This window comes from Spea bombifrons, chromosome 10 (genome assembly GCF_027358695.1).
Source record: "Spea bombifrons isolate aSpeBom1 chromosome 10, aSpeBom1.2.pri, whole genome shotgun sequence".
In the NCBI taxonomy this organism is placed as follows: Eukaryota; Metazoa; Chordata; class Amphibia; order Anura; family Pelobatidae; genus Spea; species Spea bombifrons.
In genome coordinates, this window is record NC_071096.1 from 27949695 (window position 1) to 27977630 (window position 27936).

The following is a 27936-nucleotide window of genomic DNA, read 5'->3' on the forward strand; positions in this document are numbered from 1 at the left end:
TTCAGAAATAATCTGCGTATACTAACTAAAGTAGATAGAAACCCTTTATTAAAGTTTAAAAACATGTCTTGTAATTAAGTTACATATGGAGAGAGGTTTTTGATTTTTTTCTGCAATTTAAGGTAAAATTTAGATAAGGTAATTGTCCTAATATATTCTAGAACCAGTATTATTACAAAGCGGTATTATTACACAGCTGAGAGTATCCTAATCATTGTACAACCCCTTGTTCTAAGTAATGGTGCATGAACCTTATCTAGAAGAATCAGACTGATGTGCCACAGCAGAGTTATTCTTTGTGTTTGGTATCTCTGGGTTATTAGAGGTTGGAGTCTAACATGGGTAGGCTTCATTCTGAGCCAAGTGATCAGAAAAACTACTATTGTGAATAAATTGTCACACTACACACAACCAGTTCATCAATGTAATCTGCCCACACACACGCACACACACACACGGAAACTGGCTATGACAACTGGTCCCTATTACTTTAAGGCCAGCGGTCCCCTGATGACCTTTGTGCAGCTGAAACCTGTACATGCTTGGTGACACATTACTTTTTATACTCCTATAGTGTCCGGCCAGGCATATGCAGACGTCTGCATTGGAAGAGTGTGCAGCGGCCCACCAGACGTTTCCCTGGTGTAAGGAGTTTTGCATAGAAAATGTTTTTATACAACTATGGGAGTAAGACTTTTGTTTTTATCATTATTTTTTTCCCCCATCAGACCACGGTCCTCCCCCTTTAATAAAAACTAAGTTTATATAACTGCACTCTTATCTTGCCATGCTGGTTAATGCTCTATCTTCATTTCATACAGGTCCTAAAGTGATAAAACTAAACATGTTTCCTGTTTCATTGCAGCCATAAGAACCAAAAAGAATGCAGTGTGATTGGATTAATATTCTGTTCAATAGACTGAAATTTTGCAGTTTTTTTTCTATAAATGTGAATAATGTTGCTCTTCTGTAAATGGCTAGGAATGTTATCCTTGCTTTTCTTCTTAAATAAATGGAATAAAGAGAAATGGGTTTACCTTGTATGCAATGAGTTGACATGAAATATTTTATCTTGTGTATTTACATATGCATTATAAAAGTCTAGAATGTTAAGTATTTCTTCTTTTAGAGATTGTATATAAAGCTATAGCGTATATTGAGGCATTTTCAGAACTCTGGCGTAAGATATCAAGGGGCCCAATGAAGTCAGTCTTGCAGCTCTTTAGTATGCACTCTAGTGTGGCTCTTGTCTATTCCTTTGGTTAAACCGAATGCATCATTTTTATTATAGGGATATAAAAATATCCCTTTAATCAGAGTCCAACTAATTTAGCCTCAGAGGGGACCATGATGACAGCAACCTTTTGACTCAAGAATGATCAGCCTCCAGCGCTCAGGAGAGGAAAAACACCAAATGGGGGAATCTCCTGGGGAACTATGGCATGAAGGATTGTCCTTCCCTCTGAACACTAAGAGGCTAAGAAAAAGCAAAACCTAATTGACCAATTGGTTCGGTATGATGTCACAACAAGTTTCTCTCCGCATAGAGGTCCCACGTAGTGCAATGGATCAGTGCCTTAAAAAAATAAGAGACAGAGTAATGTCTCCCTTATCTTCCTGTGCAGTTTGGGTCCATCGTGAGCAGCTGCCGGTCGCAATTCCAGTTTTTTTAAATATATATATAGCGCTACCGTATTCTGTAACCCACCACTCCGGCATTTCAGGTGTCCAGATCTCTGCTGCCTGTGCTTCTAGATGCATGCAAAAGGGGGTGAGTGGGCCAGCTACCCAGGACAATGCCTGGGACTTTACCATAAAAAACAGGGCTGTTGGGATGTATGTATGCACACTGTTATACAATGGATAAACAGTATGTAAGATAAAGTGCATCACATTACACTATATATACTTAAAATGTATGTTGCCCTTTACATACTAGGCCACACAGATCATTACAGTGTTAGAGTTCTTTATTAATCACATGTACACTTAAAATGTTACACAAGTTTCTTTTTCTCTAGTAGGCCCGCATTGGACTCTTGTACCCAAGAGAAACTACAACTCCCATAAGCCATTGCAGCGATTCGGTCCGCCCACTGAAGGGAGGTGGTTTGGACGCGCGAGGGCGGTGGCGGGAGTCGTTCCGATTCCGAGCGGTGGGGCCGCGCTGAAGCAGGACCTGGTGCTGGGTAAGTTCGGTCATTTAGGAGACCCAGGAAGCTGCCTATTAAAACACATTCCTATGGCGAGCTAGCAGTTCCTGCGAGAGTCGGTAGCGGCCCGGTACCTCTGCTCCCTCACGCTTTGCACTCTCTGAGGTGCCGCTGCAGGCCTCTTTGTGGAGTGACCCCGGCATTGCTGTCCTGTTACTTTGCATTACATTCCTCCAGGCCTGGCGCCCTCACGCTCTTCTTTTAACCATATAGGGCTTTATTCATTCGAGAATAACGTTACCCAGCGGAGATATCGCGCGAAGTCTGATTACAGCGGGATTGTAATGAATAGCATGCCGTGCGACCTGTCATAGCGGTGCATACATAGCGCTGCGATCGTTAGTATTCGGGCGGGGGGGGCTGAGGCCTCGTTTCGGTGGTTTTAATTAGAATTCTATTCGCTGTTCGTTAGAACTCGAGCTTTTCCTCTTTATTGTCTCGTGCTTTACATACGAGTTTTCCTTATTGGGCAGATGCCGCACCCACCGGCCATGCGATGAATAGGCGCAGAGGGACGGTATTTATAGAACTGCCTTCTCGGCTTCTGTACCACGTGGCTGCGAAGTCTGTGAACTTCTCTCCTCCATTGCTTTTGATCCATTAACTCTTGTGCTGTTAGAGAGACAATTAACTGCCCCTCATACCCTCCCCCCGGTAAAGACGACTAGGGTATTAAAGTCCTCTGTGAGTATCCCTAACCCAGTGTGAGTACTGTGCAGTATGCATTCTAACTGCAGCCCTGCAGCTGCCCTCCAGGACTAGTGATCCTTGCCACTGATTGGCTGCTTGAAGCAGCCAGTCAGCAGCAGGAAGATGCTCTTATTGAAATCAATGGGAAGGCTTGCTGCAGATGCACGTTGGGGTTCTGCCTACAGCGTACATGCAGCAATGCATCTTCCGCATGCAAAATAGCCGGGAGGAGGAGACGGGAAGGAAATGTAAATGTTTTAAAGGAGGATAAATATTACTACAGGACATCATAATCTACAACTAGAGGGTCAGAGGTTTGCTGTGATTTAAGGAAGGTTTACTTTACTAAGAGCGTGGTAGATAAGCGGCACAGTCTCCCCTCAGAAGTGGTAGATGTAATTAGAGATCTTAAACGTGCTTGGGATACGGTTTTATTGAATCTGACGTGATCAAGTACTGATTAAGGATTCAGTGTAGTATGGTTCCGCCGTCAAATTCTGCGTTTCTACGTTTGACAGAAGCTGGGTGTGTTTGTTTCCCGTGGTTCAGGTAGCGGGGACCTGAATCACTGGATTGTATGGGCCAGTGATGGGGGGTGGGAGTTAGGTGATGTAATGAATAGGGTATTTCAGGCTTGCAAGACAAAAAATGCATTGAGAGCTGCGGGCCCCACGTCGGCAGGTTGTATGTTTAAAAGAGAAGGAGATGGGGCCTTTTATGAGACCTGTAGTTCTCGTGATCTACTTGGAAGTAAATAAGTGTAATAAGGCATAATATTTAAGGTGTTTAGTGCCTCAAGGTACACTTTGCCTTTTCATTCTGTACGTAGATCTTTACTGTGATTGAGGGAATGATACTGTCCTTAAAAATTCACATTTATCTTTTTTGCCTAGTTTCAGGAATTTTTGAAGGAAGCTTGGTGTTCTGGGTACAGAAAGTTATTAAAAAGTAAGCAGCTAAACACTTGGGGCATCCCTGGTAAAGGTCAGCAGGGAATGGTAACCACTTGTAACGGGATGCCACTTAGACACCGGCTATATTAACACGCTGTATGGAATGAGGATCTAGTGTGTAACTTGTCTCTATAGCGGTAACAGAGCCCCTTCTGTAGAGTCTTCCTCTGATAGAACCTCAGAAGTTCATTATGACGCGTAACTTATACAATTATGGAGACTTCGCAAGTTATTGTTTGCAATAACCGAGTGGGAAATGACAGATTGGTTAACTTTGCCATTCAGGCTTGTGGGAGAGAAGGAAAGTTGCTAAGGATCCGTATGGGGAATGTATTGTTATAAATCCATTCTCCCTGGAAGGGTTCATGCGTTTAGAGCGTTCTAATTCAATCAGAGCCGTCCCAGCACTCTCCGCTTCCCGGTGCACCGGCCCAGGTGGACTTGGTCCTGCTTGATGGCACCTGGAAGGCGGATAAGGGACCTTCAGGGATGTCACTGTTTACCTGCAGTACGGAGGCCTTTTGAAGATTATTCAACTAATGGACCTCTTAACCAGTGTGTTCCCTTTTGTCGGTCTTTGTAGTTTTATCGTTTCGATATCTGGTTGGAGCGTATAGTGTGATGGTCCCAGCGCCGTGTTCTACAGGTTGGCTTCATGCCCTGTAGAAAACCACTGGCACAAAAGAGAGATTCAGAAAGATTTGTCGGACAAAGCGTGTGACACAAACAGCAAAGACAAAAGGCAAACACATGCAAAAGCTCTGACTGACGGCTTTTGGGTACATGTGCTCTGAATTTATTACACTGTGTCCCTCAATTCGTGACCAAACGAATACAAACAGTATTTCACCAGCCAATATATAAAGCGTTTTTTTTTTGCCAATAAATCATTGCTTTTAGAGCAAAATCTGCCCACTAAACTGCATTTGCCGCCATGATGCATTCGCCTCATGTGCCCGTGTATTATTGGAAGAATGATCTGCTGTCTTCTATCATTTTCTCATCGATATCTGGGATCCAGGGACACAATTCTGCATTAAACTGCGCTACTGCCCAGACAGCTTGCATGCGAGAGAAAGTGACACTCCAGCCATTATAGATAAGTGGCCCGTCCATTTCTTTGTGTGGACCCCCTTGCATTTGCCCCTATTCTGCCCCTCCAGGTTCTTGGCTTGCTGGATATACGCCTCTGCCCGTGTGGCGTGCTCCAGCGCTTGCTTGGCGGGGTTTGCAGGCTGGGAGGTCTAATAAGACCCCGTTGAGCTGTATGGCAGCGCTGTCCTGCCGCTGATCGCTGGGAAATGTCTTCTTCTTTCGCGGAATTCAAGTCTATTCTCTGCACGGTATTTGCTCGTTTTCACACTTTACCAAATGTGTTTCTCTCTTAGATTCCAGCTGAAAGTTCAGAATGGGTGAAAAGCCGATTTGGGAGCAGATTGGATCGAGTTTTGTGCAACATTACTATCAATTGTTTGACACCGACAGGTGCCAGTTAGCTGCAATATATGTGAGCAGTCTCTCCTTTTTATTTATTTATTTGATTTTCTAAGAAGTTGTATAAATGTTGCTCTTTTTACTTGCTTTACTAATCTGTTTCTGTTTTGAAACAAAATGTTTTGTGACTCTTGGTATGTAATCCCGGTGTGCAGCAAACAGTAATGTAACAGATCTACAGCCATTATAGGAATATAAATGTGTGTGCTGTTCCCTAATCCCTCGCTCTGAAACATAAACACCCCGCGGGAGCCATGGGCCAGGCTACAGAAGATGCCCCTTCCAGCTTTAACTGTAATTTCCTTATTATTAGGTGATCTTAGTAACGCAAGTGTAAAGCCTGCATTATGTCATGTTTTGTGTCCTGAATGTTGCCCTAACACCAGGATGATTTAATGGAAAAGGAATAATCATTCATATATGGAAGGAGCAAATTCTGATAGCATGTTTTATATGTTTTGCAGATTTTTTTTGTTTTGTAAAATCTCAATAACCTGGTTGCCATGACTCCTAGATGCTCCTGGTTCCGGACTCTACGTTTGCATCTATTTATACACCTTTTCCTGGCTACTAAAAATTTCAGTCTCCCGAGTCAATTCTGTAATCGCTAGCATTGTCTCCAAAATGTATTAAAATGTAAATGTATTAAAATGGCGCTAATGTTAACATATTATTGCATGTCTAGATTGACGCTTCATGCCTTACCTGGGAAGGACAGCAGTATCATGGCAAAGCTGCGATTGTTGAGAAAATTTCCGTAAGTATTAAATCTGCTTTAGTGAAAGTGTACCTCTTTGTCAACTAAAATTGCACTACAAGCATTCTTGATGGTATAGTAAATAACTAGGATTACTGCATGTCTTTGGGGGTCTATTCACTAAAGGGAGACTTGACGGAAGAGATGTGGTTGTATTTTTATTCTTGTTTTACAGTCGCTCCCGTTTACGAAAATCCAACATAGCATCACCTCTCAAGATCATCAACCTACGCCAGACAGCTGCATAGTCAGTATGGTTGTTGGTCAGCTAAAGGTACAACCCCCCCCCCCATTTTTTTATATTTTAAATTTATTTATTTGTTATTTTATCTTTTTACCAAGATGGCCAATATGCATAAACCTTATGAGTGTGTGTGTGTGTGTTTTTTATTAACGTATTTTTTTTCTGTGCTATTGGTATGGAGATATAAAAGTGGGACCTCTGTTGGACAGTGCAAGCTTCAGCTTCTAAGTTCTGAGCTTGTAACGCCCTGCTGCACTTTTATATGTAAAACGCAGTTCTGGGGGAATATTTGAAAAGAGAAGCAATCATCAAAGCAGCCGGGGGGAAAATGTACCCTAAATACCACCAACGGGATTACTGGTTCCGCATTACTCACTCTATACAGTTCTATGATGCTGCCAGCATTGAAGCCAACGCTGTCTGTCTATCTCTAACCCGATTTAAACTTTTACCAGACAGGAATAAACTGACTTGTACCATCCATGTATGGGTAGTGTTTTTCCTGAGCCCAAGAATACAGATCCACGGTTGTGTATTGTACCACTTTTTTCTGTTGTGTTACAGGCAGACGATGACCAAGTAATAGGATTTCACCAAGTATTTCTACTAAAGAACATTCAAGATGCCTGGGTCTGTACAAATGACATGTTCCGGCTAGCACTGCATAACTTTGGTTGATTTCTTCCCAGCGAAGAGCCAATAAACTGTTCCTCTGTTATTCTTTATTTTTGTGTTTGTAAGGCAGTTTCCTATCCCCTGAACATTACAAACCTCATACACTGTTTATATAGTCCGAAGAAGCCATTTACACTTAGGTGAGTTTTAAGCCTGCTGCTATGGCGAGTGTTTTAGCAGTTTACAATTCGACTATCGACTGGTTAGCGTTTCAGATGTGTATGATTTTTGGAAATGTTTTGCATTTAACACAATGTACAAGCATGCCTTTGGACAAAATTAAAAGGATTGCTTTTTTATGTAAACAATTACTCTAGTAATCCAAAGAAAACGAGTAATAAAAAAAAAGCATTATAATAGGCTTTAGAGGTTCTGTTTTTCTCCATATATATGAGTGAAGGTTATGCCGATTTTATTTCTAAAATACACTTGGTAAACGTACGATTTGTTCTCAATCCTCTTGGTGTGCGTTTTTTCTTTGCGTTCAATTTCTGTGCCCCCGCTACGAGAGTGCCTGCGTCCCGCTGAAAGACGGAAACTGAGTAAGAGCCAATGGTCTACGCTGTTTTATTCTTGTTGAAAAAGTATTTTTGGAACCTTGCATTTATTTCTTTTTAATTTAATGAATAAGGACAATCGAGTGTTGTACTTTCAGCAATTACAATGGTTGCAGACGGGAAAAAAACCACCGCACGATATTAGTAACCACTTATACCACTAGCATATGTTGCTTTTAATGTTTGTAAATCAATGTATATTTATTGATCTCTTGTGCATGCCCATTAGCATTAGAGATCCTATAGTCGCATTTGTGGGAAACCATGGCATAACCCCCCCCCCAGCCATCATGTGCCCGTTAACGTACGTGATAGTTCTGCAGCCCCCTTGCGAACGGCGGGATGCCGCAGAACTGGCAATTTATTTTCATTGAGATATTTGCCTGGATATGGACCGCTAGTCCGCTCCAGCGCTGGCTCAGACAATGCTTTGGGTGGGATACTGTAATGACCCTTAACGGCGGAAGGCTTTTTTCCCCTGTTACTGAGGACTGCTGCAGCTTATACCTCAGGTAAGTGTTTAATATGCATTCTTCTTTAGTGTTGCTGTTGGGAACATTCTCCACCGAGCCCGAGCAGCATGAGGGAGAGGTCCCACGAGTAGGTGCAGAGGTCCCACACACCCCACAGTATGGTGCTTTGAATTATAAAACCAAAATGTCCTATTCTGCTGCATTTATTATACACCTATCTTAGCCCCTTGAAATCCGCTTCTTCGGGGTATGCGGTAGCATGACTTACTGAAGACTGACTTTCCTGACTACAAGCACCTGGATTGTTTTGGCAGAGAATGACACTCATGGGCTACCCTCATCCCTTAACTGTGTGATTTACACTAGCTTGCCAAAATCCCTGATCCCTGCTGCGTGTGGATTGGCCAAGACAGACCTTCGACTGGACCAGGTCTCAATTTATTGTCCCAGTGGCAGATTGTTCTGCGTTGTGATGTCACGCTCACATTGCACATGTGCAGAGCTGGTTCTGGTGAGTTGGTCCTGGTTGCCAAGCATGCAGCCGTAACACTGACGCACACGTTTCACCAGCGACACAGGCTTTATAAGTAATTTTTACACTTTACCATACTTAATCAACAGATCACGCTGGTGGGTAGGTTGGTGTATGTTTTCTATGTCCCTAAGTGTCACAGTAAAGCGTATAGAAACAAAGTATGTTTAGAAAGTGACTAAATAACCATTCAGCTTCTGAGCGATATAATCAATTACACAGCTTGTGTTACATTATAAAGACACGGCCCTCAAGCCGTTATACTGCTGCTTATGGTTGCCAGGTGGCCATTATTTAATTGGCTTTAATGTATGAAAAAGGTCAAGTTGGTTGGTTACTGGAAGGATACCCTCGCCTACTGTACCATAACTCCCAACAGTCCTGCTTCTCAGGCACTTTCTCTGGTAACTGCTGCTCTTTTCCATGGAGTAGAGATCATGGGCTAGTTGAGGAGGTCCCTCTGATCACCCTTGTCTGGCCCAGTGGGGCAGTGAAATCCATGGAGGTTAGTGCAGGTAGAGCACAGACTTCCATTGCAGCTCCCACGTGGGCATACTTGTGACGGTCTGAAATGGCACGATATGGTGGCCCCTCCTGAAAGGCAGACATATCCAGACTCCCTTCCAGGGCTGTCTCTACCCATTTCCGGCACATTTCCTGCTGTTCCCCTCTAGCACAGGTGTCCTGAATTGTTGGGGTGTGTGGCACCCAGTGTTGTAGTCTGGCCTAGGGGTGGCAGCCCTTCAGCCACACAACACTGAGCCAACTGCCTTCTTGGGTGAGAAGGCATCCTGTAAGGCAATGGCTCTGTGGGATTGAAAGGAGCTCAGTGACCTTCGCCACTAGCCCATGACCAGCCTACATGGTTCGTTTTCTCCGGGCGCCATGCATCCATGAAAGGCGGAGCCACATAGCAGGTAATGGCGTCATATCCCGGCACTCAACATGATGGCAGCGGGTGGTGGTGCATTGGGCAGTTCCAATGGCAGACATGGCACTGGTGGCACCACCACAGCTATGGGTGTCACAGATGGCCTAGGAAGGGAAGTTGTGCTTTATGGTTTGGGGCGGGGCTTTATAGTGACTCCTTCAGTAACTTTCTGACCTGTTGGATAGCTATTGGGGTGACATTTAGAAAAAGAATAGAGTATTTTTCTGTAAAAACATTCATAAACTCTATACATTCATATCGACCAAATATCCAGAGCTTTTAAACAGGGACAATTGGGTGCTATGGGCCGTTCTCTCGGACGGGGCTTTCCGCGTAACCATGGTGTTTGGAGGCCTGCTCCGACTTCCGCCTCCTGTGGGACCCAGACGCCCTTAGGAACGCTAGTACGCTGTCTTTTGTTTCCAGGTGGGAACAGGAAAGCGATAGTTCTGAGGGAGCGGAAGTACGGATTCAGTGCTCTGCGATTACCGGTGGACAGAGTTACCAGGGCGGGAGTGGCTGGTGATATCAGGAAATGGCTTCGGCTTCCAGTATTGATTTAAACGCGACGCAGCATCTACGGGACATCTTAAAACTGGACAGACCCGGGGGTAAGAGCCAGAGGGGACATGCGGGAGAGTCGGTAACCAGGAGCGGTCATGCGGTTAGGGGGCGGAGGAGGAGAACAAGGGGGTACAAGAAACACGGGCCTTAGACATATAACTGGAGACCACAGCATAGCCAACGACGCAAAGCGAACCGTATAGCTCCGAAAAACACTTCTAATGATAAGGAGAAAATGCGATCGGTAAATGAGGTTAAGTTTAGCTCGTGGGAGTGGAAACCGGGCACGAGAAGTGCGTGATCAGAGGCGTGGGCCCCCCACAGCTACTGTGTGATATACATGATATGGGGGGGGGTCACATTTAAGTGATACATATTGACTGGTTTTGAGATGTATGTTTATGAATAGAGCTCTTAGATTCATATAATAAGTAACATCGTGTACAAAAACAGCATGCATAAATCAGGAAAGGAGGTCCCTGGCCCACAGAGCTTGCATTTTATTCCCCCTTCTGGCCAGTGTAAAGCCATGTCTACTGAATCCAGAGTGACAGATGCCCCTGTTGGGGGTACTTAAAGGTGAAAGTGCTTTCTGACAGATGTCATCGCACAAGCACCGCTGCCCTTCTTTCCGAGAGGGGCAGAAAGACCCTTTTATTACGTAGGATAATCTTCACTTTAGGTACCAGTAAGCACTATTCTTTTCCTTGTTCCTTTCGTGAATTTCTGCACACACAGTTAGATTAGTTTATTATAGTTCATTTATATAGCACCGACAGTTTACACAGCGCAGTACATACGTTCAAAGTGTCAAACAAAACTAGAATAGACCCCCTTAGGTAAAGGGGGTCCTGCTCACAAGCTGAGCATCCAGAGGATGTCACAAATGGGTTAAATTTGATTAATCTAACATAACCATTTATATTTACACTTTACTTTTACCCCCAAAACGCAAACTGACATCAGTCCTGAACTGATATGACATCATTTTATTAAACACATTTCTATAAGATGACAAAAGATTATGGGTTTTCAAAATGATGTCATCATGTTGGTTAGAATTTTTGGTATGTTGTTGCGACATCACAGCGTTACTTTGTATAACATGTAACAAGCAACACTTTGTATCTAGTTAAATCAAAACATTTCTTACTGTAATACAGATTCAGGAACTGCAGATTTTTAATGATTTTGTTAACTGGAAACAATGTAGTTGTGGCTTTTAAATTAGGTTTCGGTCAGTTTCGTTTGGCATTTTAAATGGGGGGCAGCAACATAGAAACCAAAAGGCACAGAACAGTATCTAATGTACATTCATTAAAGGCATTAGAACGTCAGTTGGAGTGACTTCAAAACCCACAAAGGTGGCCGTGTGTTAAAAACATAAAAAAAAAAAAAAAATTACAAAAATTTTGATCAAAAAGTTATATCAAACTTTTTTGGATGAAATGTTTTTTTTGTGTGAAAGGGACCATAAAAAGGGCATCACTGTGTACCCTGATTGAGTAGTAAAAAAAAAAATATATATATATAAAAATCACTTTTAAGTCTATAGAATATATCAACAGCTTGTTTATATGTTGCCACAATGTACAGCGCTACACAATATGATGGAGCTATATAACAATATATAATAATGCCTTGTCCGTTAAAATAACAATACAACAGTAATTAATAGAGATGAATGAATACCATTTGAGTAACAAGTGTTTGATTTACTTTATATATGCTGTAGTTTCTCCAAGGTGTCATTCTAACGATGACATCACATCAAAGCATAATGCGCTTCTAACAATGATGTCAGTCTCTTTGCAAGAAAGCAGTACTATCCAATGCCAAACTTCATTAAAATGGATTTGTCACAAATGATATATTTTACAGTTCTATACGCTGCTTGAATCGAGTTCTGTCTAGACTAATATAGTAAGGGGATTTAAACATGCATGGGGCAGGGCTGTGCGGCTCCTGAATCCCAGACGAGACGAGAGTCCTGATTACATCAGGAGAAACGGGCCGAATAAAAGAGCCGAGTGGGGTCTGATCTGCCATCAGATGTAATGTTTTATAGTTTCCATGTCAGATACCCTAAATTATCCTTCATCTTACTGAGGTTACCTTTAACTTTTGGTGACTTTGCTGCCAAGGTTCGCTGCTCTGCGTAGTCATCGCTGTTAATAATTAATACTGATTTAATTCGGAGTTTTTCAACTACTGGCCAGCAGCAAAATGGGGAAAACAAAAAATCTACATACATTAAACAAAAATGATAATAATAAGCTTATCGCAAAACATATAATTGCACGTATATTTAATATGGTTCAGTACTGTTAAAAAAAAAAGCTGTTTACTCCCAAGGCCCTTTATCATGAACGTTTTAATAACTTTTAAACGGAGAGAACCCACAGGGACAGAAAAAAAGGAAAGAAGTTAAGGAACATCTGGAGTGACTCCCTTTTTTTTCCACTAAAAATGGATAAAGCTTTGGGCTGCATTTAAAAGACAAATAACGCATTTTTGATATTATATTGAATATTGATATAAATATATACTTTATATTTGATTACTTGACAGCGGAATGTTAGAATTGCTTTGTAGACGTTATGTTGAGCAGGTAAAACCAGAATCATCATCCGCCTTATGTTACTATTGTCAAAATTCTGTGTATTCAGATTCAGTGACTGAAAGCAAGAGGAAGTCGAGCTCCTTCAACGGTGATCTAAATGGTCTTCTTGTTCCAGACCCCCTCGAAACGGAGAACGCCTCATTGCCTGAACCCCCTCTCCAAAATGCTGCCATGGTGAACGTAGCAGACAAACAAGTCGTGTGAGTTGCCGTTTTTTTTTATCTGAAAAATGTGAAATTCTAATTATGAGATGGACTTGAGTCCTTCAAGCAATTAACTAAGTTCTGATTGTAGAACGAAATAGGTTTTCACTTAGTGGAATTGATTTGTCATTTTCTTTTAGGGTATAGAAACAACTCAATGGTGTTTTAAAGGTGCTGTTCCACTTTTAACATTCATTGAGCTTGTACAATCTTCTCTAAAAAGATCTTATCACATAGAAAGCAAAATAAAGACCTCTGTTTGACTTAAAGGGTAGTAAACTGTTATAAAAGAATTTGGGCCAGGTACAGAACCAATGACAAGCTTAAACTTGGGAAACGTGTTGCTATATTAGTGCAGGAAATTACAAAACCAACAAAACTAGAGACTAGATCATTCTTATTTTTGGGTCCTCTTCTTGCACTTGCAAGAAATCTATATAGTGCGCTGGTATAAGCCACGGTGACACATGACAACCCAGCAGACTTGAAGCATAGGTGCGCGTGTATACGGGGCATTAAGGATACTATTGCCTATCCTATATGTAGGATTTTGAGTTGAACTATTAGGCATCTTATCTATGTATGTCTCTGTTCTTTCATAGCTGCTTGTCCGGAGACGACAGCTCTTCCTCCATCGAGATCAAAGGAAAAGATGTGGAAATTGTAGCCAGCAATGACTCTAATATTTGCAGCAAAGCCAGAGGCAGCAACAAGGTAAAGTTTCGGGTCTCTTGTACGTTCAGGTCATGCCGCTAATAGCCGATAATCACTTGGACTTATATATATATAGCCACATTATTTGTGGTTACTTTAGGTGAATGCTAAAATAAGATACTTTTGGCCTTAAACATTTTAACACTTGCAACTTGTTTTTTTTCTTCTGCAGGTCAAAATACAGCCGGTAGCTAAATATGACTGGGAACAAAAATATTACTATGGGAACTTAATAGCCGTTTCAAACGCCTATCTTGCTTATGCTACAAGAGGTACGACGTTGTATGGTTTTTATGAAGAATTAAATATTCTTTTGTTTCAAAGAGGTTTACCGCGTGCGTTCTTCGTTCTTTCGAGTTGGTCCTCCGTAAGACATAGTTAATCAAGAAATCTTCCCACGTTGACTATGTAGGCTGGCCTTTCCCTTGAGATGACTTAGCTATGCCTTTTTGTATCTTGAAAAGTTGCAAATATTAAATCGGTGTCTTATTCGCTTGCTGCTGAATCAGTCTCTGTATACGCCCCGATGTATTTGGATCATTACCAACTAAACAAACAATAGCATAAGTGATCGTCTGTGCCGAGTTGAGTAATGTGGTGTTTTTGCTCTTTCCATCCAGTTTAGATGCTTTCAGTTGGATGTGGGATCAACTGGAAACCAATCCAACATTCCCACCAAGCTCTGTAACTGAAACCCATTAAGGCCCCCAGAATAAACTTCATCTGCTGCTGTTAAATGATCACAACTATTTTAATGTGGAATAAACACAGAATATCCATCAAAACAGCATATACCTTACTCGTTTACTGATAAACTCGTTTACAGCATATACCTTACTCGTTGACAGCTACAACATGAATTTAGGCAATATGATTTGTATATAGAGGCGCATAAAAGTGATTGAGTAGCTGATTTTACTATGCATATGCAATATATATATATTGGAAATTGATGCTTTCTATTTTAAACAATTCATTAAAACCAATTAACTTGGGTCAAAGCTAATGGTCTATTTCGCTCTTACTAGGGGCCAACGGGTCGGCAATGGTCCGCGTTTTAAGCGTCACAACAGCAGAAAGGATCCTGTTGAAAGGCATAACAGGAGGCGTCGCGGACTTGGCATTCGCTCATCTTAACTCTAACCAGCTTGCTTGTTTGGATGAAGCCGGAAGCCTCTTTGTTTGGCGACTTACAATGGAGAACGGGAAGATACAGTATCCTTTCCTACTCGATACTAGGTCTGGAGTGTCTCTACAAAAAGTGAGGCTTTTACTTTGTTAACCATATTGTGAATAATTATTAATCCTATGAGTTTATGTGTGAGACGTCTACGATCTCCCACATAAAGGGCTGAGTTCATTATGAATTATTCAGGGCCAACTCTGTCCTTGTAGGTGAAGCTAGCTAGAGTTGGCTTTTTGTGATGCAAAATGAAGCCCGTGATTTCCAGTTTAATAAAACTCTGTTCCAAAAGTTTCATGGACCTTCTTTGGGCTTGAAACGTCGTGCTCGTGTGCTCTCCTTGACTTTAAATTAAGAGATGAGATTGTAGTGCACATACGGAGACCAGACAACACTTCGCTAAATAACCTGCGCAGAATAATTTGGTGTCCGTACATCCCCGATGAAAACGAGGATAACTCCGATGATGCGAGCCAAACGGTCGCTCTGCTGCACGAAGACCGGGTAAGATTTCTATAGTATTGCTTGTACGTTGTGTACTTTTGTGCTACATTCAAGTTACACAATTGATTGGATAATTCAGTTCTTATTTTCTTAATGAATGTGCTTAAAAAAACTATTTTATTGAAATATGTTATTTGCAGTAAGTGAACGTGTAAATAACCTAGATGGTGGTGTATTCCTGAACCCAGACCTACACACACAACGCAGATTTTTACACCAATTGAACCACTTGTTATTGCTTCGTTTGTTGCTTAATTATCATCACCCCCCCCCCCCCCCTTATCATTTTTAGGCTGAGGTGTGGGATCTGGAGATCGTGAGAGCAAACCACAGTTCATGGCCAGTAGACGTGACTGACATCAAAGAAGGATTTATAATTGTGAAAGGGCATTCTGGGGTATGTTCTCGTGCCTTATACCTGTGTAGTTAACCTTGTTTTCCCATTTTGCCTAATAGTAGACCCCGTCTGAATATTGTATGTGTATACGTGTTTTATGCGCACATACGTTCATCTTCAGACACACCGAAGATGGTATTGATTTGCATGCAGGCTTATAATAATAGTCCAGTTTCTATTAAGCTTGAGAAAGTGTAACGACCGACCCAGCATTATCAGAACGACATTTCCTCTTTAATTATCGCCGTGAAAGCTGCAGTAGGAATTTCTGGATAATCATCCCGTCCATTAAGAGGCAAACAAGTTGGGGTGAACAAGTTACGACTGTGGATTCTGTTTCTATTCTATCTTAAAGATCTGTATTGAGCTCGCTAAGCAACTTTCTTCATTTTTAAGATGTTAGACTCTCAACAGTGGAGATCTCTGCTGTGGGGCTCCAAAGATGCTGTCCGCTTGGCATGGTTAAAATGAAGGCGCTTGACATGCTTCGAGCAGCAAAAGCAAACTCGATTATGAGACACGTGTAATAAGATGATGCTCTTAATTATCTTTCAAAGCAACCTTCTTCTTATTGTTTCAGCGTATGAGTGAAGGGGCTCTCTCGCCAGATGGAACTGTTTTGGCCACTGCTAGCCATGACGGCTATGTGAAGTTTTGGCAGATTTACATTGAAGGACAGGATCAGCCGAGGTATGCAGCCCAACAGAATCTGTCAACTTTTGTGCATTCGTGTTTTTTTTTTGTCTATTCAAAATTCAAGAACTGGCCTTTTTATTATCCTGATATAACCTTCTATATTTGGAGACCCCGTCCTGAAGGGGAAATGGCACCAGGTTACTCTATGTACTTTTATAAACGGCTGAGGAAAAATCCAGCAATGTGAAACGCAATCACACCTCGTTTATTAAACTGTTAATTTTCAGCAACATGCACTGCATTCTGGGCATAAATCCAAATGTCTCTTTGTTTGTCTATGAAGATGTGTGGAGACGGTTATGTCAGATGACATCTGCGCCATTGAAAATAAATTTGAATGCCCGGGGAAAAGTGTATTTGGTTATTATGATTCATCTGTTTTAGGATATAGATATACAAACATCGAACCTTTTAGTGCTTAGGGCTTAAAACCTAAAATGACGCTTATCCCTATTTAACACAAGACAATAGATATGATACGCCCTCTACCTGTGCTGATGGCTTTAATGGTTCCATACGGTAAATAGATGGCAGAATCATATAGACACCTGATGTAATGTTCAAATATTAAGAATATAAGTCTATTGTTGGCGATTATCATCTTTTTTTTTTTTTCTGAGAGAAATAGAAAAATAGAAGAAATGATTTATTTGTGTTTTCTTTCTCTTTAGATGTCTTCATGAGTGGAAGCCACACAACGGAAGACCCCTGTCATGCTTACTCTTCTGTGACAATCACAAGAAACAAGACCCAGAGTAAGCCGTCTATGTATAAGATGTCTAAGTTTAACATATGACATTAGCAAATCTCACAAAGGGGCCTCGGAGGTCTCCATTTTTTTTTTTAACACGCCATCTTGCATGAATGTCGATCTCCTAAAATGATCACAAACCTCTTTGAACGAACCAATATGGTAATGTCAGTATTGATTTTTGGACTAGATGGACACGTACAGGCATTTAAAGGGAATGTCAATGGCAACGGATCGGGTAGATGGGATGATTTGCCTACTTTGGAAACAATCCTTGTCTGTAGTAATGTGATTTGACTCTTTTGCAGAGTTCCCTTTTGGAGATTCCTTATTACCGGAGCAGATCAGAACAGAGAGCTTAAGATGTGGTGTACCGTCTCCTGGACATGCCTTCAGACAATTCGGTGGGACCTTGTTTAGAACAAAAAAATATATATATGTTATATGAGGTGGGATCCATTGCTTAAAACAACATTGGGTACATTTACTGGTCTGGGTAAATACACTGATCGTTCTAACTGTGCACTTTTAAGACATAGTGGAAATTATACCTGAGTAAATGCATGATTAACTTTGCAAACAAGGCTTTTAAAGCAATTTATTTGCATAAGATAAGTTTTACTCTTTTGGTATTAAACATGTAATGTTAATTATCATGGCTTTTTGTTTTGCCCTTTTTCACAATAAAATCTCTTGTATTTATACCACATTTTTCTTTTTCATTTTAACTTGTTCCATCTACGATCTACAGATTTTCTCCAGACCCATTTAGTTCCAGTGTCTTGCCAGAGTTGAAGGTTTCTTTGGATCTCTCCTCTGAATTTCTAATACTCACAGATGTTCAACGAAAAGTAAGTGGGCAAGTGTTCACCCTCAGATAAACGCAATAGAGTGGGAAATATATATAGGAACGCATGCACAAGGGCACCTCTTATGGCCATAATGAAGACATTGATTTAAGGGAGAAATACAAATATTACAGTATTCCCTTGTGCTGGAATAGAACGCGGGGAACAATTAAATAGATCACTAGGAAATGGATATACAGTAAGTGACCTTTCGAACAGGGAAATAATATGCAGCATATAGAACTGATCCAATGCATCATGCAATAATTAAAACTTTTGGTGAATTTAAAAGCTGCTGACGGGTGGAAAAAGATTAAAAAACATGAAATTATATCCTGGAAGCATCGTAATGATATTGTTTCCATTGGCACCTTTCATTTTAGGTGCTGTATGTGATGGAGCTGTTACAGAATCAAGATGACGGGAAAGCTTCCTTCACCTCCATTTCTGAGTTCCTGCTCACACACCCCGTGCTAAGTTTCGGCATCCAGGATGTTAGTCGCTGCCGTCTGCGGCACACAGAGGTTCTCCCTTCGGAAGAAGAAACTGGCAACAACAATACAGGTCAGTGAAGTTGCCAAGTGTACTAAAAGAGCGTCCTGTTCTTGGGAACTTACAATCTATTAGTTATATGTTTTATATGCATACATGTGATAAGGTAGAATTAAAAACATCATTTTTGATCACCTTTTCCAACTTTTCCTGTTTTGCAGAAGAATCGATGGAGCCTGAAAACTTGGAATCTGCAAACGGCGTGCTTATCAAACTCTTCTGTGTTCACACAAAGTAAGTGATAAGGAAGTTTTACTTAAGGGCAGTAGGTAAGGGGAACTGCCTCCCGACAGAAGCGATAGATGTTAATAGTGAGTGATTCAAAACATGCATAGGATGGACATCAAGCTATCCTGTGACCAAGGACCGATTTCAGGTTTGAGTCTTTACATCAGGGAAAACAGGCAGACTAGATGGACTGAATGTCAAGTTCTATGTTTCTGTGATGTTGGACATTCCTACATCGGCTTCGTATTTCAATAGTTTTCTCAACTGCGACTTGCTTGAATCCATATGGTATATATCCATGTGGTAATACCAGATCGTACAATTTCATTTAAAAGAAATAATGCAGAAATCCATATCTTTTTTCCTTTAGAAGTGTCTGGGGTAACAAACATTTTTGTCTATGGAAGCTTGATATTTTGTATGTGTCCATGGAAAATATTCTCTGCTGTTTGTACTCATATTGGAAATTATTCTGTGTGGAAACAGGGCCCTGCAGGATGTACAGATCTGGTTTCAGCCGCTGCAGAACTTGGAATCCGGCGCACTAGCTTCCCAGCGCTCAAATGAAGATTTTGGTAGGTGGCTTGAACCTGGGCTTAAAAAAAAACATGTAATCAGAGTAATTGTTTTTTTTTTATTTATTGATGACTTTTTTCCCCCTTTAGGAGGCAGGTATTTAGGAGGGGGTAAAACACTCTCATATTGCTCAGTCTGTTGGGTTTAAATTCTCTAATATTTAATTCTGCCAAGCACCGATTCAGAATGATTTCTTTGCAGCTGTTAATGATCATGGGGCAGACACGGACCCAGAAACACCGGCCATTTCTCAGAGCGCTCGTCAAGATTCTCAGCCAGATCTTCATAGGATGACTGCGGATTTCCTGATGCTTTCCACAGACTCTAAGCCAGTGCTTATGACCCCTGATGCCTTCATGACACCTAGTACATCCTTTCAGCAGGTAATACCTCTCTGGGGGTGATATATAATGGCGCAGTGAGCATGTGACGAGTTATGTGGATTGTAGTTACAATTAACCTGTTTGTCACCACTTAACATCTGCATTCTAGTATTTCGTTATTAATAGCTTACCGTTGGCGTGTAATGTTATGTTTTTGGCAGGCTGCATCTTCTCCTAGTGGTAGCAGCACCACCACCTTCACGGTTGTTACACCTATTAGCAGCGCCTCCATCAGCGACATAGGCGCTTCCAGGTAACTTTTTACATTTTAAGTGAAAAATCCACTTTATTTTGTTTATCATCAGTAAAAAAAAAATTAATGTTTTATTAAGTACTTTAAGAGCTTTTAGTGGGCCAACTTTCATACAGCAAAAACTAGAGTTAAGTAAGCCTTGCATCTAAAGAAAGAACCTCTGGGACTCCAAAAGCTTATGAGACGCCATGTCTTGGCCAACGAGCACTGGTCTTCTGGAAGGTATTGCAGACCTTTCTTTAGACTAGTATGGTAATGTACATCTACCATCTACCATTCATTATTTGGTTTGCTTAAAAATGTAAAGCATCCTACAGTGATGAATGGTCAGATCTGAACTAAGAATATGTGCTAGATAAATCTCCAGCCGATTAAGTCCTTAGCGATCATTTAAAGACCTTACTTATTAACGAATGTGGACATCGTTCTCCTTTTTATTCAGACCTTCAGAAGATTTGACTTTAAGCCCGAAACTTCAGCTAGACAGCAGCATTGCTCTAAGTAGTCCTTCCAGCAGCACAAGCATTCAAACCAGTTCACGAAATTCTGCTGTGCTCATCCCAGGACTTTCAGAGAAACTCACACCCAAAGCGGGGGTCCAGGTAAAGCTTCCACCGTCAATGAATCGGCCAGTTTTGCAATGCGTAGACATACCTGCCATAGTATAGAGATGAACAAATACATATTAAAACAGATTTTGAGAATCCTGTGCAAGATATGACAATGTGGACGTTCACTTGTATTTGTCAGGTTACTCCATCCAGTCTTCCATTGGAGCTGCAGAATTTGGAAACCATGGGTGTTCCTCAAGCTTCTCCCACACGTGAGCGTTCCCCTGATGTAATCTCTAGTGCTTCCACTGCAATTTCCCAGGGTATGCCTGAAATTGCCTCAGAAACATTGCAGCGAAGCTACCCTACTCAGTTGTCCTCGGGTCTTGTCCCTGAGGGATCTGTAGCGGCCAATAACCCAGACAGCATGAGCTCTGCTGCTTCTGCCCTGCACCTGCTCTCGCCCCGTAACTGTCCTACGTCAGAACATATCCTCCGGCCTCTGGATATCAGATCTTTTGGCGCTGAAAATGAGCGCATGGCCGTGCCAACGCTAATGGAGAAGACGGCAACTCAAGATATTGTGGATGGTCCTGTGTCTCAACCATGGCCGGCGGCTCCAGATATCACCAGGGAGACCAGAAATAGCTTGGCAGATAGGTACGTGAAGGTCTTGAGGTTTTAGAGCCACATAAATCAGTGTATGTAGCCATGCCACTAAATCACCTTCACTTGGAAGTGAATGAACTCTGACTGATAGTGACAGTGGTGGTCCTTGGAGAACATGAATATGCATTGATTGTGTAATACTATCGATCCGCTACTAGAAGGAACGGGAATCCCAGGGCAAACAAAACACCTCCCAAGAGGGTACATGTATCCAAGTGGATTGTGGGACAGGGCAGATTAGAAAATTTTTGAAAAAAAGTTTAAAATGGTGAGGTTGGAAAAGAATGGAACCAAGAGAGAGGGAAAAGTAGGATGCAGGTCAGGAATATAAAAAGGGAGCGTAGGGAGGAGGATGAAGCAACGAGCATGTCATGGGGTTAGGATGCAGGGGATAGGAATAAAAGCTAGGAATGTTGGCAGGGGTAAAAGGAAAAAGGGAGCATACCTAGGATGGGAGATGCAGGGAGCTGCTATATATCTCCTTTTTATTTGAGGAATAAAGCACAAAAAATACATTGTTCAAAACAGAAAAAAAAAATAACGAAACTGCAAAAAGCATTTTCTCAATTGGAAGACAAATCAATCGTAAATATTGCACATACAGTAACTTCCCTGCTTTGAAAAATAAAACAAGTGTTCAGTGGATGCTTTTTAATGCAATTTATTACTGTTTTAATTAACTCTTCTCTACTGATTAGCACTCGTGATGACCAAGACCGAGCAAACTCTTCGTTTCATAGACACAGCTATCACTTAATGCAGCAACATGACAGTCAAGACGCCAGTGCAGAGCAAAGGTGAGTTGGTGTTTCCGATGGCTGCTGTCAAGCTGCTGTTCCACTTAGACAAGATATGAATTAAAGTACCACATATACCCAACATTTTAGAAGTTTTTGTATGAGAGCAACCTATCCAGGGCATATTTCGCATGACAAGTAGTGTTATATTTAGTTACGATTGCGTTTTGTAAATTTCATAGCCATAGTAAAAGATCAAATATGAAATCCCTGGGAAGAGATTTTGAAAAGTCAGTTGTTATACTATGTTTTAATCTAGAATTAGGTTACTTTTTTCCCCCACGATAACGTTATTAAAATGGTTATTGTGCGGAAGGTGCAGTGTTGGTTCGGTATAAAACGCTGTTCTGATGAAAGTGGAAAAGAATACAGAAGGTTCCTGCTGGTTGCTCCACTTTGCTTCAAATTCTTTATACATGACCCCCAATGTTTGTATGTAAATTATAACATGTCATCTTTGTATAAAATATGCTGTTGCTGTTTTTCAGCGATCACGATGACGAAGTGGCCAGTTTGGCACCTACTTCGGTCAATTTTGGCATGAAAGGAGCAGGGCAACGGCTCCCTGTCAAGGATTGGAAAACCAAAGTGTCTCCTCGTTCCTCTCCAAAGCTACGCAGGAAAGCCAAAAAAGATGATCCGTAAGTTAAATGTTAATTCTTGCTCTTTTGGGTCCCCAATACCTGCTTCCCTTTTATAATGGGGAGTGAGGACTGTGCATTTAAGCAGTTAAGGCTTTTAGCAAAGGATTTATTTAAATTAAAAAGTTGAGCGAGTTCATAACCCCAAAGAATGGGCACATATCAGCTTCTTTTATGTGTATGTTCACATTAGTTACTTCTCCTATGTGCTATGAAGCTACTTGTGTTTATCTTTACAGAGACTTGTCCCTGTCCCCAAGAATATCTGACGGTCAGGTGAGTGGCTTGTAGAAGATGATACTCTTGAAGTTGGCTTGTTTGGGTTAAAATTTCAAAATTCTCCACTCTCTGCTTACAAAAACTCCAAACGGAGATGCAGTAAAAATGCGAAATCTCAATGTTCAGTAAATCGTCACTTGCATCCTAATTGTATGTATCAAAACAGAATCGACAGCAGCTCAGTCATTTGGCCCATCTAGTCTGCCCTTCAGACCTGAGTAACTAGTCACTTCCGTGTTCTGGGCTAACTTCACTCTGCTTTATCCCCTCTTTTTTAAGAAAGCCAACCCTATCACCGTCCTACAAACAGCAGGAATATTCACACAGGTCCCCTGAAGCTTAAAAGACAGGATAGGCTGGGCACGCTACTAGTAACATACAAAAAAATAAATCGCTAAGCATCGTAAGCCTGTTGACCCAGACCTAGGGGGTCACCAGAATACAGAAACGCAATGAAGAAACAGATCCCATAAAACATCATGCTGCATGGCGTGTGGACGTCACCATCTACAAAGCGGAACGGGCTATCCTTTTACTTTTTACGGTAATCATGTTAATTTTCTAGGTGAGTTCGGAGCAGCAGGGGGAATTGATTATGCTTCTGCGCAGCCAGCAAAGGGAACTGGCGGAGCTACGCCAGAACCAGCTGGAGCTTATACAGAGGCTGACGGACCATATGGACGCTGCACAGAGCTCCATCATGGGCCACGTGGAACGTGTGATCGATACCCAGCAAGAACAAGAGCGTATCCTTTTAAACCCTGTCTCCATATTGTTTATCTTCACTACTAAACTGGTCCCTTATGCATAAGAATGTGAATCGGTGGTATGGTTAACGTGTGCTGTAGCAGAATTTCACAGAAAAGGTGGTTGAAAATATTGGGTTTCTAGTGTCTTTTAATTCTTTTAAATTCATTTTGTTATTCCCAGTACAAAATATTAAAAACACCGTTGTACTGCTAAATATAATATACAATAACTTATTATATAATATTGAACCGCATCTGCAGTTCATGACATCAAATACTAGCTTGATGTTTCACTGCCTATATCATGAATAATATGTATTTTCTTGCAACATTTATATTTTTCTCTTTTCATATGATATTTGTGATGTAAATAAAAACTAACCTGTGTTCGGAAGAATCCTTAACTTATATGCTTTCTCAGAACGAAGGTTGGATAGGATTTTAAGCGACGGCCAGCAGCGAAACGGCCAAATGCAAGAATATCTTTCTCAGCAGCTCTCTCACTCTCTCTCCGGGGCTCTTTGTAATCGACTGGACAAAACCGTAAGGGAAGAAATCAAAAAGACCGTTCCTCAGTGTAAGTGGAAAGAGATCTTGACTTTGTAGGTAGTTGTCATATCTGAAATCAAAACGATATTGCGTGTCGACGTAATGGAAACAAATTGCCCTGGCTGTTAAGGAGGGGTGTGTTTTGGAATAATTAATTTCATTTCTCTTCCCGTCTGACCTAAAGGTATCTCGAAAAGCTTGGAACCGGTGACCGGGCAGCTGAGCAGTACAATAGCAGCAAAAATGACCGCTGTAGAGGGGACCTTGAAGGAGAATGTCACAAAGATGGTGAAGTCAAAGGTAAATATTGAGCCAATACATTTTGTTTTGTTGTTGAGTCTCAGAGAGGAGAAAGTAGGCTGCTGACTCGGGTATCCCAATATGTTTTCTGATACATGAATTATAGTAGTTGAAATACCACCAAGTGTCGAATATTGTGCCTTTTAAGGACATTTTATCTTATTTTATTAAAATGTAGAAGCACCCAGCCTCCTAAACACTCTCCTTTGCTGGCATCATACACTTATAAGCCGTTTCTGTTCTCGGCCATATCCAACTCTTGTTTCTTTAGAATATCAGCGATGCTATTGGCAGAGCTGCCGCGGATGCCCTCCAAGTACAGATCCAGTCCACGTATAAAGAAGCTTTTCAAGGTACCGTGCTGCCCGCCTTTGAGAAAGGCTGTCAGTCCATGTTCCAACAGATTAACGGCAGCTTCAAGCAAGGAACCCAAGAATGTAAGTAGACAGGTATTTTATGTACTCCTCTGCTACAGATGGATAAAAAGTCATTCCTGGTGTGATGCTTCCTCACGTTAAGTCGGGCGTCTCCCAGATACCTGTCAAAAATAAATTATTCTTATGGATGATAATATTTTTTTTTAATTCCTCAACACATTTCAGACTTGCAACAAATGGAGAACCATCTGAAAAACAAAATGACGCAGGAACACGAGACTCATGATCCTCTTGTGATGCAGCTTCAGCAGTTAATCGATTGTCTCCAAACCACTACAGAGCAGCTGTCGACCAACCTGACCAGCAGCGTGCGGTCTGAGGTCCAGCATCAGCTACACGTAGCGGTTGGCAAGTATGTCTCCTTAAAGCTCTATGGGGTTCATTGGTTGATAATTTGCCCACTACAAGATAACCCAACATGCCCAGCTGGATTCATTTAATAACCCTTGGGAATTAGTGGGCCTATTGAAGTGAGATATATCAAGCAGTTATTAAGCAGTCACACATTGTCTTGGCTCTTCTCTCCCACTCTCTTGTATGTGCAGCATGCAGGACTCCATCCTGACTCAGGTACAACGGATCATAAAGGAGGAGGTTAGCCATGCCATGAAAGAGCAACAAGCGGCCGTTACTTCCAGCATCATGCAAGCTATGAGGTCTGCTGCAGGGACGCCTATTCCGTCTTCTCACCTGGACTTCCAGACACAGCAGGCCCATATCCTTCAGCTGATGCAGCAAGGTCACATCAACCAGGCTTTCCAGCAGGTACAATTCTTCAGCCAGCTGGTGCTGTGGTTCCCAACCCAGTCTTCATAACTACTATTCTATTCTAGTAGGGGGAGGTTTGTAAATGCCCCGCGGATTGGGTTGGGAACCACTGATTTAGTAATGTTACAAAAAACAAATGAACGTACGTACAGATATAGCTAGACCTGGTTGACTCACACAAACGTTTTTATTTAGCGTGGTAATGTGGACTTTCTGCAGAAATAAATTTACCCAAGCAGTTAGTCTATGGCTGATTCAATGGAAATCATTGTCAATCTGAAATTTATGGTTCAATGTTTTCACATTAGTTTCACTTGTTTCACTTTGACTAAAGACTAATAAAAAGTTATTATAATATTAATGAAGAATAATGTTTTATGTGGAATTATTTTATAGAAGCCCCGGGCAGACCATTTTAAAGATGAAACTGCCCCTGAACGCTTTTACAGTGAAAACCTAGTCTATCTGTGTGTATATATGGGTATTTTAATTTTCTTTTTTTTTTTTTTTTTTTTTGCAGGCGTTGACTGCTTCGGACCTGAATCTTATTATCTACGCGTGTGATACAGTGGATCCCCAGCAAGTGTTTGGACAGCACCCCTGCCCACTCACCCAACCTGTTCTGCTTTCTCTCATCCAACAGCTTTCATTTGATCTTGGTACCCGTACCGATCTCAAACTAAAGTAAGTTTCCCGCTGCAGGGGATGTTCATTACAAAGTGTATAGATTTTCCAAAGTCGTACGAAACAAGATGAAGTATCTGTAATCCCCATATGAGCCCATAAATTATTCTATTAGATCGGGGGAAACGGGACTCTATATAAAACATACATTTCTTCTTTAAATTCGGGGGGGGGGCTGAGATAAATGGAGTCGCTGTGCAGGATTCACGGGGGGGGGATATAAACTCATAAAAAAGACGGTTTGTTAAAAGTAAATACAATGTCTTGTTATGATAAATATCACTTTAAACTATTAAAAATGTAAAGATACTTGTTAATTGTTTTTTCTATAATAGTTTGCTTAGTTGTTATCAGCCAGTGATGGTTTCCATAAGGTCCCTGTAGTTCGAATAGTTAAGCTGTCACTGTGTCTTCTTTTAAAGACCTTTAAAAAAATCATTTAAAATATATTTTTGAATCATGACTCCAAAATGAATACATATGTGTATATATATTTTTGTTTTGTCAGTTACTTAGAAGAAGCAGTGATGCATCTGGACCACAGCGACCCTGTGACCAGAGACCACATGGGAACGGTCATGAATCAAGTACAGCAGAAGCTTTTCCAGTTTTTACAAGCAGAACCTCACAACCCTTTAAACAGGCTCGCCCGACGCCTCGTGATAATGCTGAAGGGGCTGGTGACCCCCAGTATGAGCTTAACGCCCCGTATAAAATAATTTTTTTTTTTCTTTCTTTGCGTGTGACCTTAGACCGAGCACACTGCTTTCCGTTTCATTTGGCTGCAAAGCTAATTAACACCATTGCTGTTGTACCTGTAATGTATACTACAATCTGTTCTTTTTTTGTACTGAGAAGCTAAAATATTTTTTTTCTCTGATCTTAAAACTGCTTGTTTTTTGACATTCAGCATATACATATAATGCATTTTTTTTTTTCGCATTTGCATGGGGTTTTATTTATTCATATATATATATATATCCTTTCTTTTGTGCCTGTGTTGCCTTATCCAGCCAGATAAATACCCCAGTAAATGGCAATTATCTACTTGCCGATCCCTTTATCTAACATTGGGATTTCCTGCTGGTCCGTTAAAGAGGAAGAAAAAATAAGAAAGGGGTTCAACATAAAATAAAAAAGGGTTTCAAGGATTATATAACTTTGTATATCTTTTTGTCAGGGTTTTTTTTATGGAGTTGGGGCTGAGATTTATTCCCCCGCGGCAAAAAAGAAAAAGCAATAAATGTGGATTTTTTTTTTCCTTTTTTATGTAATAACACATTATCAGATTTGTGAAGTTGGATAAGAAAGTCATTGGGAATTTCTGAAAGCTGTCTTATGACACATAAGTACTTACCTAAAATCCTTGACTATTTTTCTTTTATATGTAATTTGTCTCGTCTTTAGAAAAAAATTAAAGTTTCATATTACCATTTTTTTTTATTCCTATGAAAATAATATTATCGAAAATAAACGCTTATCTAGAACCATATCTTGTTGTGGGGGGTTTTTCGTAGA

At 41.0% G+C, this 27936-nt stretch overlaps 2 protein-coding genes across 3 annotated transcripts; both read left to right on the forward strand.

Annotated features, from left to right (window-relative positions):
- Positions 1–2079: 2079 nt before the first annotated feature.
- NUTF2 (nuclear transport factor 2) lies at positions 2080–7481 on the forward strand. Its single transcript, XM_053449586.1, has 5 exons — positions 2080–2189; positions 5245–5363; positions 6036–6107; positions 6283–6381; positions 6916–7481. The coding sequence occupies exons 2-5, from the start codon at positions 5265–5267 to the stop codon at positions 7027–7029; spliced, it is 384 nt and encodes a 127-aa protein (XP_053305561.1). The 5' UTR covers positions 2080–2189; positions 5245–5264; the 3' UTR covers positions 7030–7481.
- Positions 7482–9956: 2475 nt separating this feature from the next.
- EDC4 (enhancer of mRNA decapping 4) lies at positions 9957–27851 on the forward strand. Of its 2 annotated transcripts, none has more exons than XM_053449546.1 (29): positions 9957–10130; positions 12753–12906; positions 13512–13623; positions 13796–13895; positions 14652–14838; positions 15163–15310; positions 15603–15707; positions 16288–16397; positions 17075–17158; positions 17463–17558; positions 17906–18005; positions 18386–18566; positions 18716–18788; positions 19269–19357; positions 19560–19741; positions 19903–19994; positions 20437–20596; positions 20745–21205; positions 21913–22011; positions 22500–22652; positions 22892–22928; positions 23497–23677; positions 24102–24257; positions 24414–24529; positions 24801–24966; positions 25132–25318; positions 25512–25731; positions 26255–26418; positions 26927–27851. In XM_053449546.1, the coding sequence occupies exons 1-29, from the start codon at positions 10055–10057 to the stop codon at positions 27135–27137; spliced, it is 4200 nt and encodes a 1399-aa protein (XP_053305521.1). In that variant the 5' UTR covers positions 9957–10054; the 3' UTR covers positions 27138–27851. The 2 variants fall into 2 exon arrangements, with proteins under 2 accessions (XP_053305521.1, XP_053305522.1); XM_053449547.1 differs by having other exon boundaries at positions 12822–12906.
- The last annotated feature ends 85 nt before the right edge of the window (positions 27852–27936 follow it).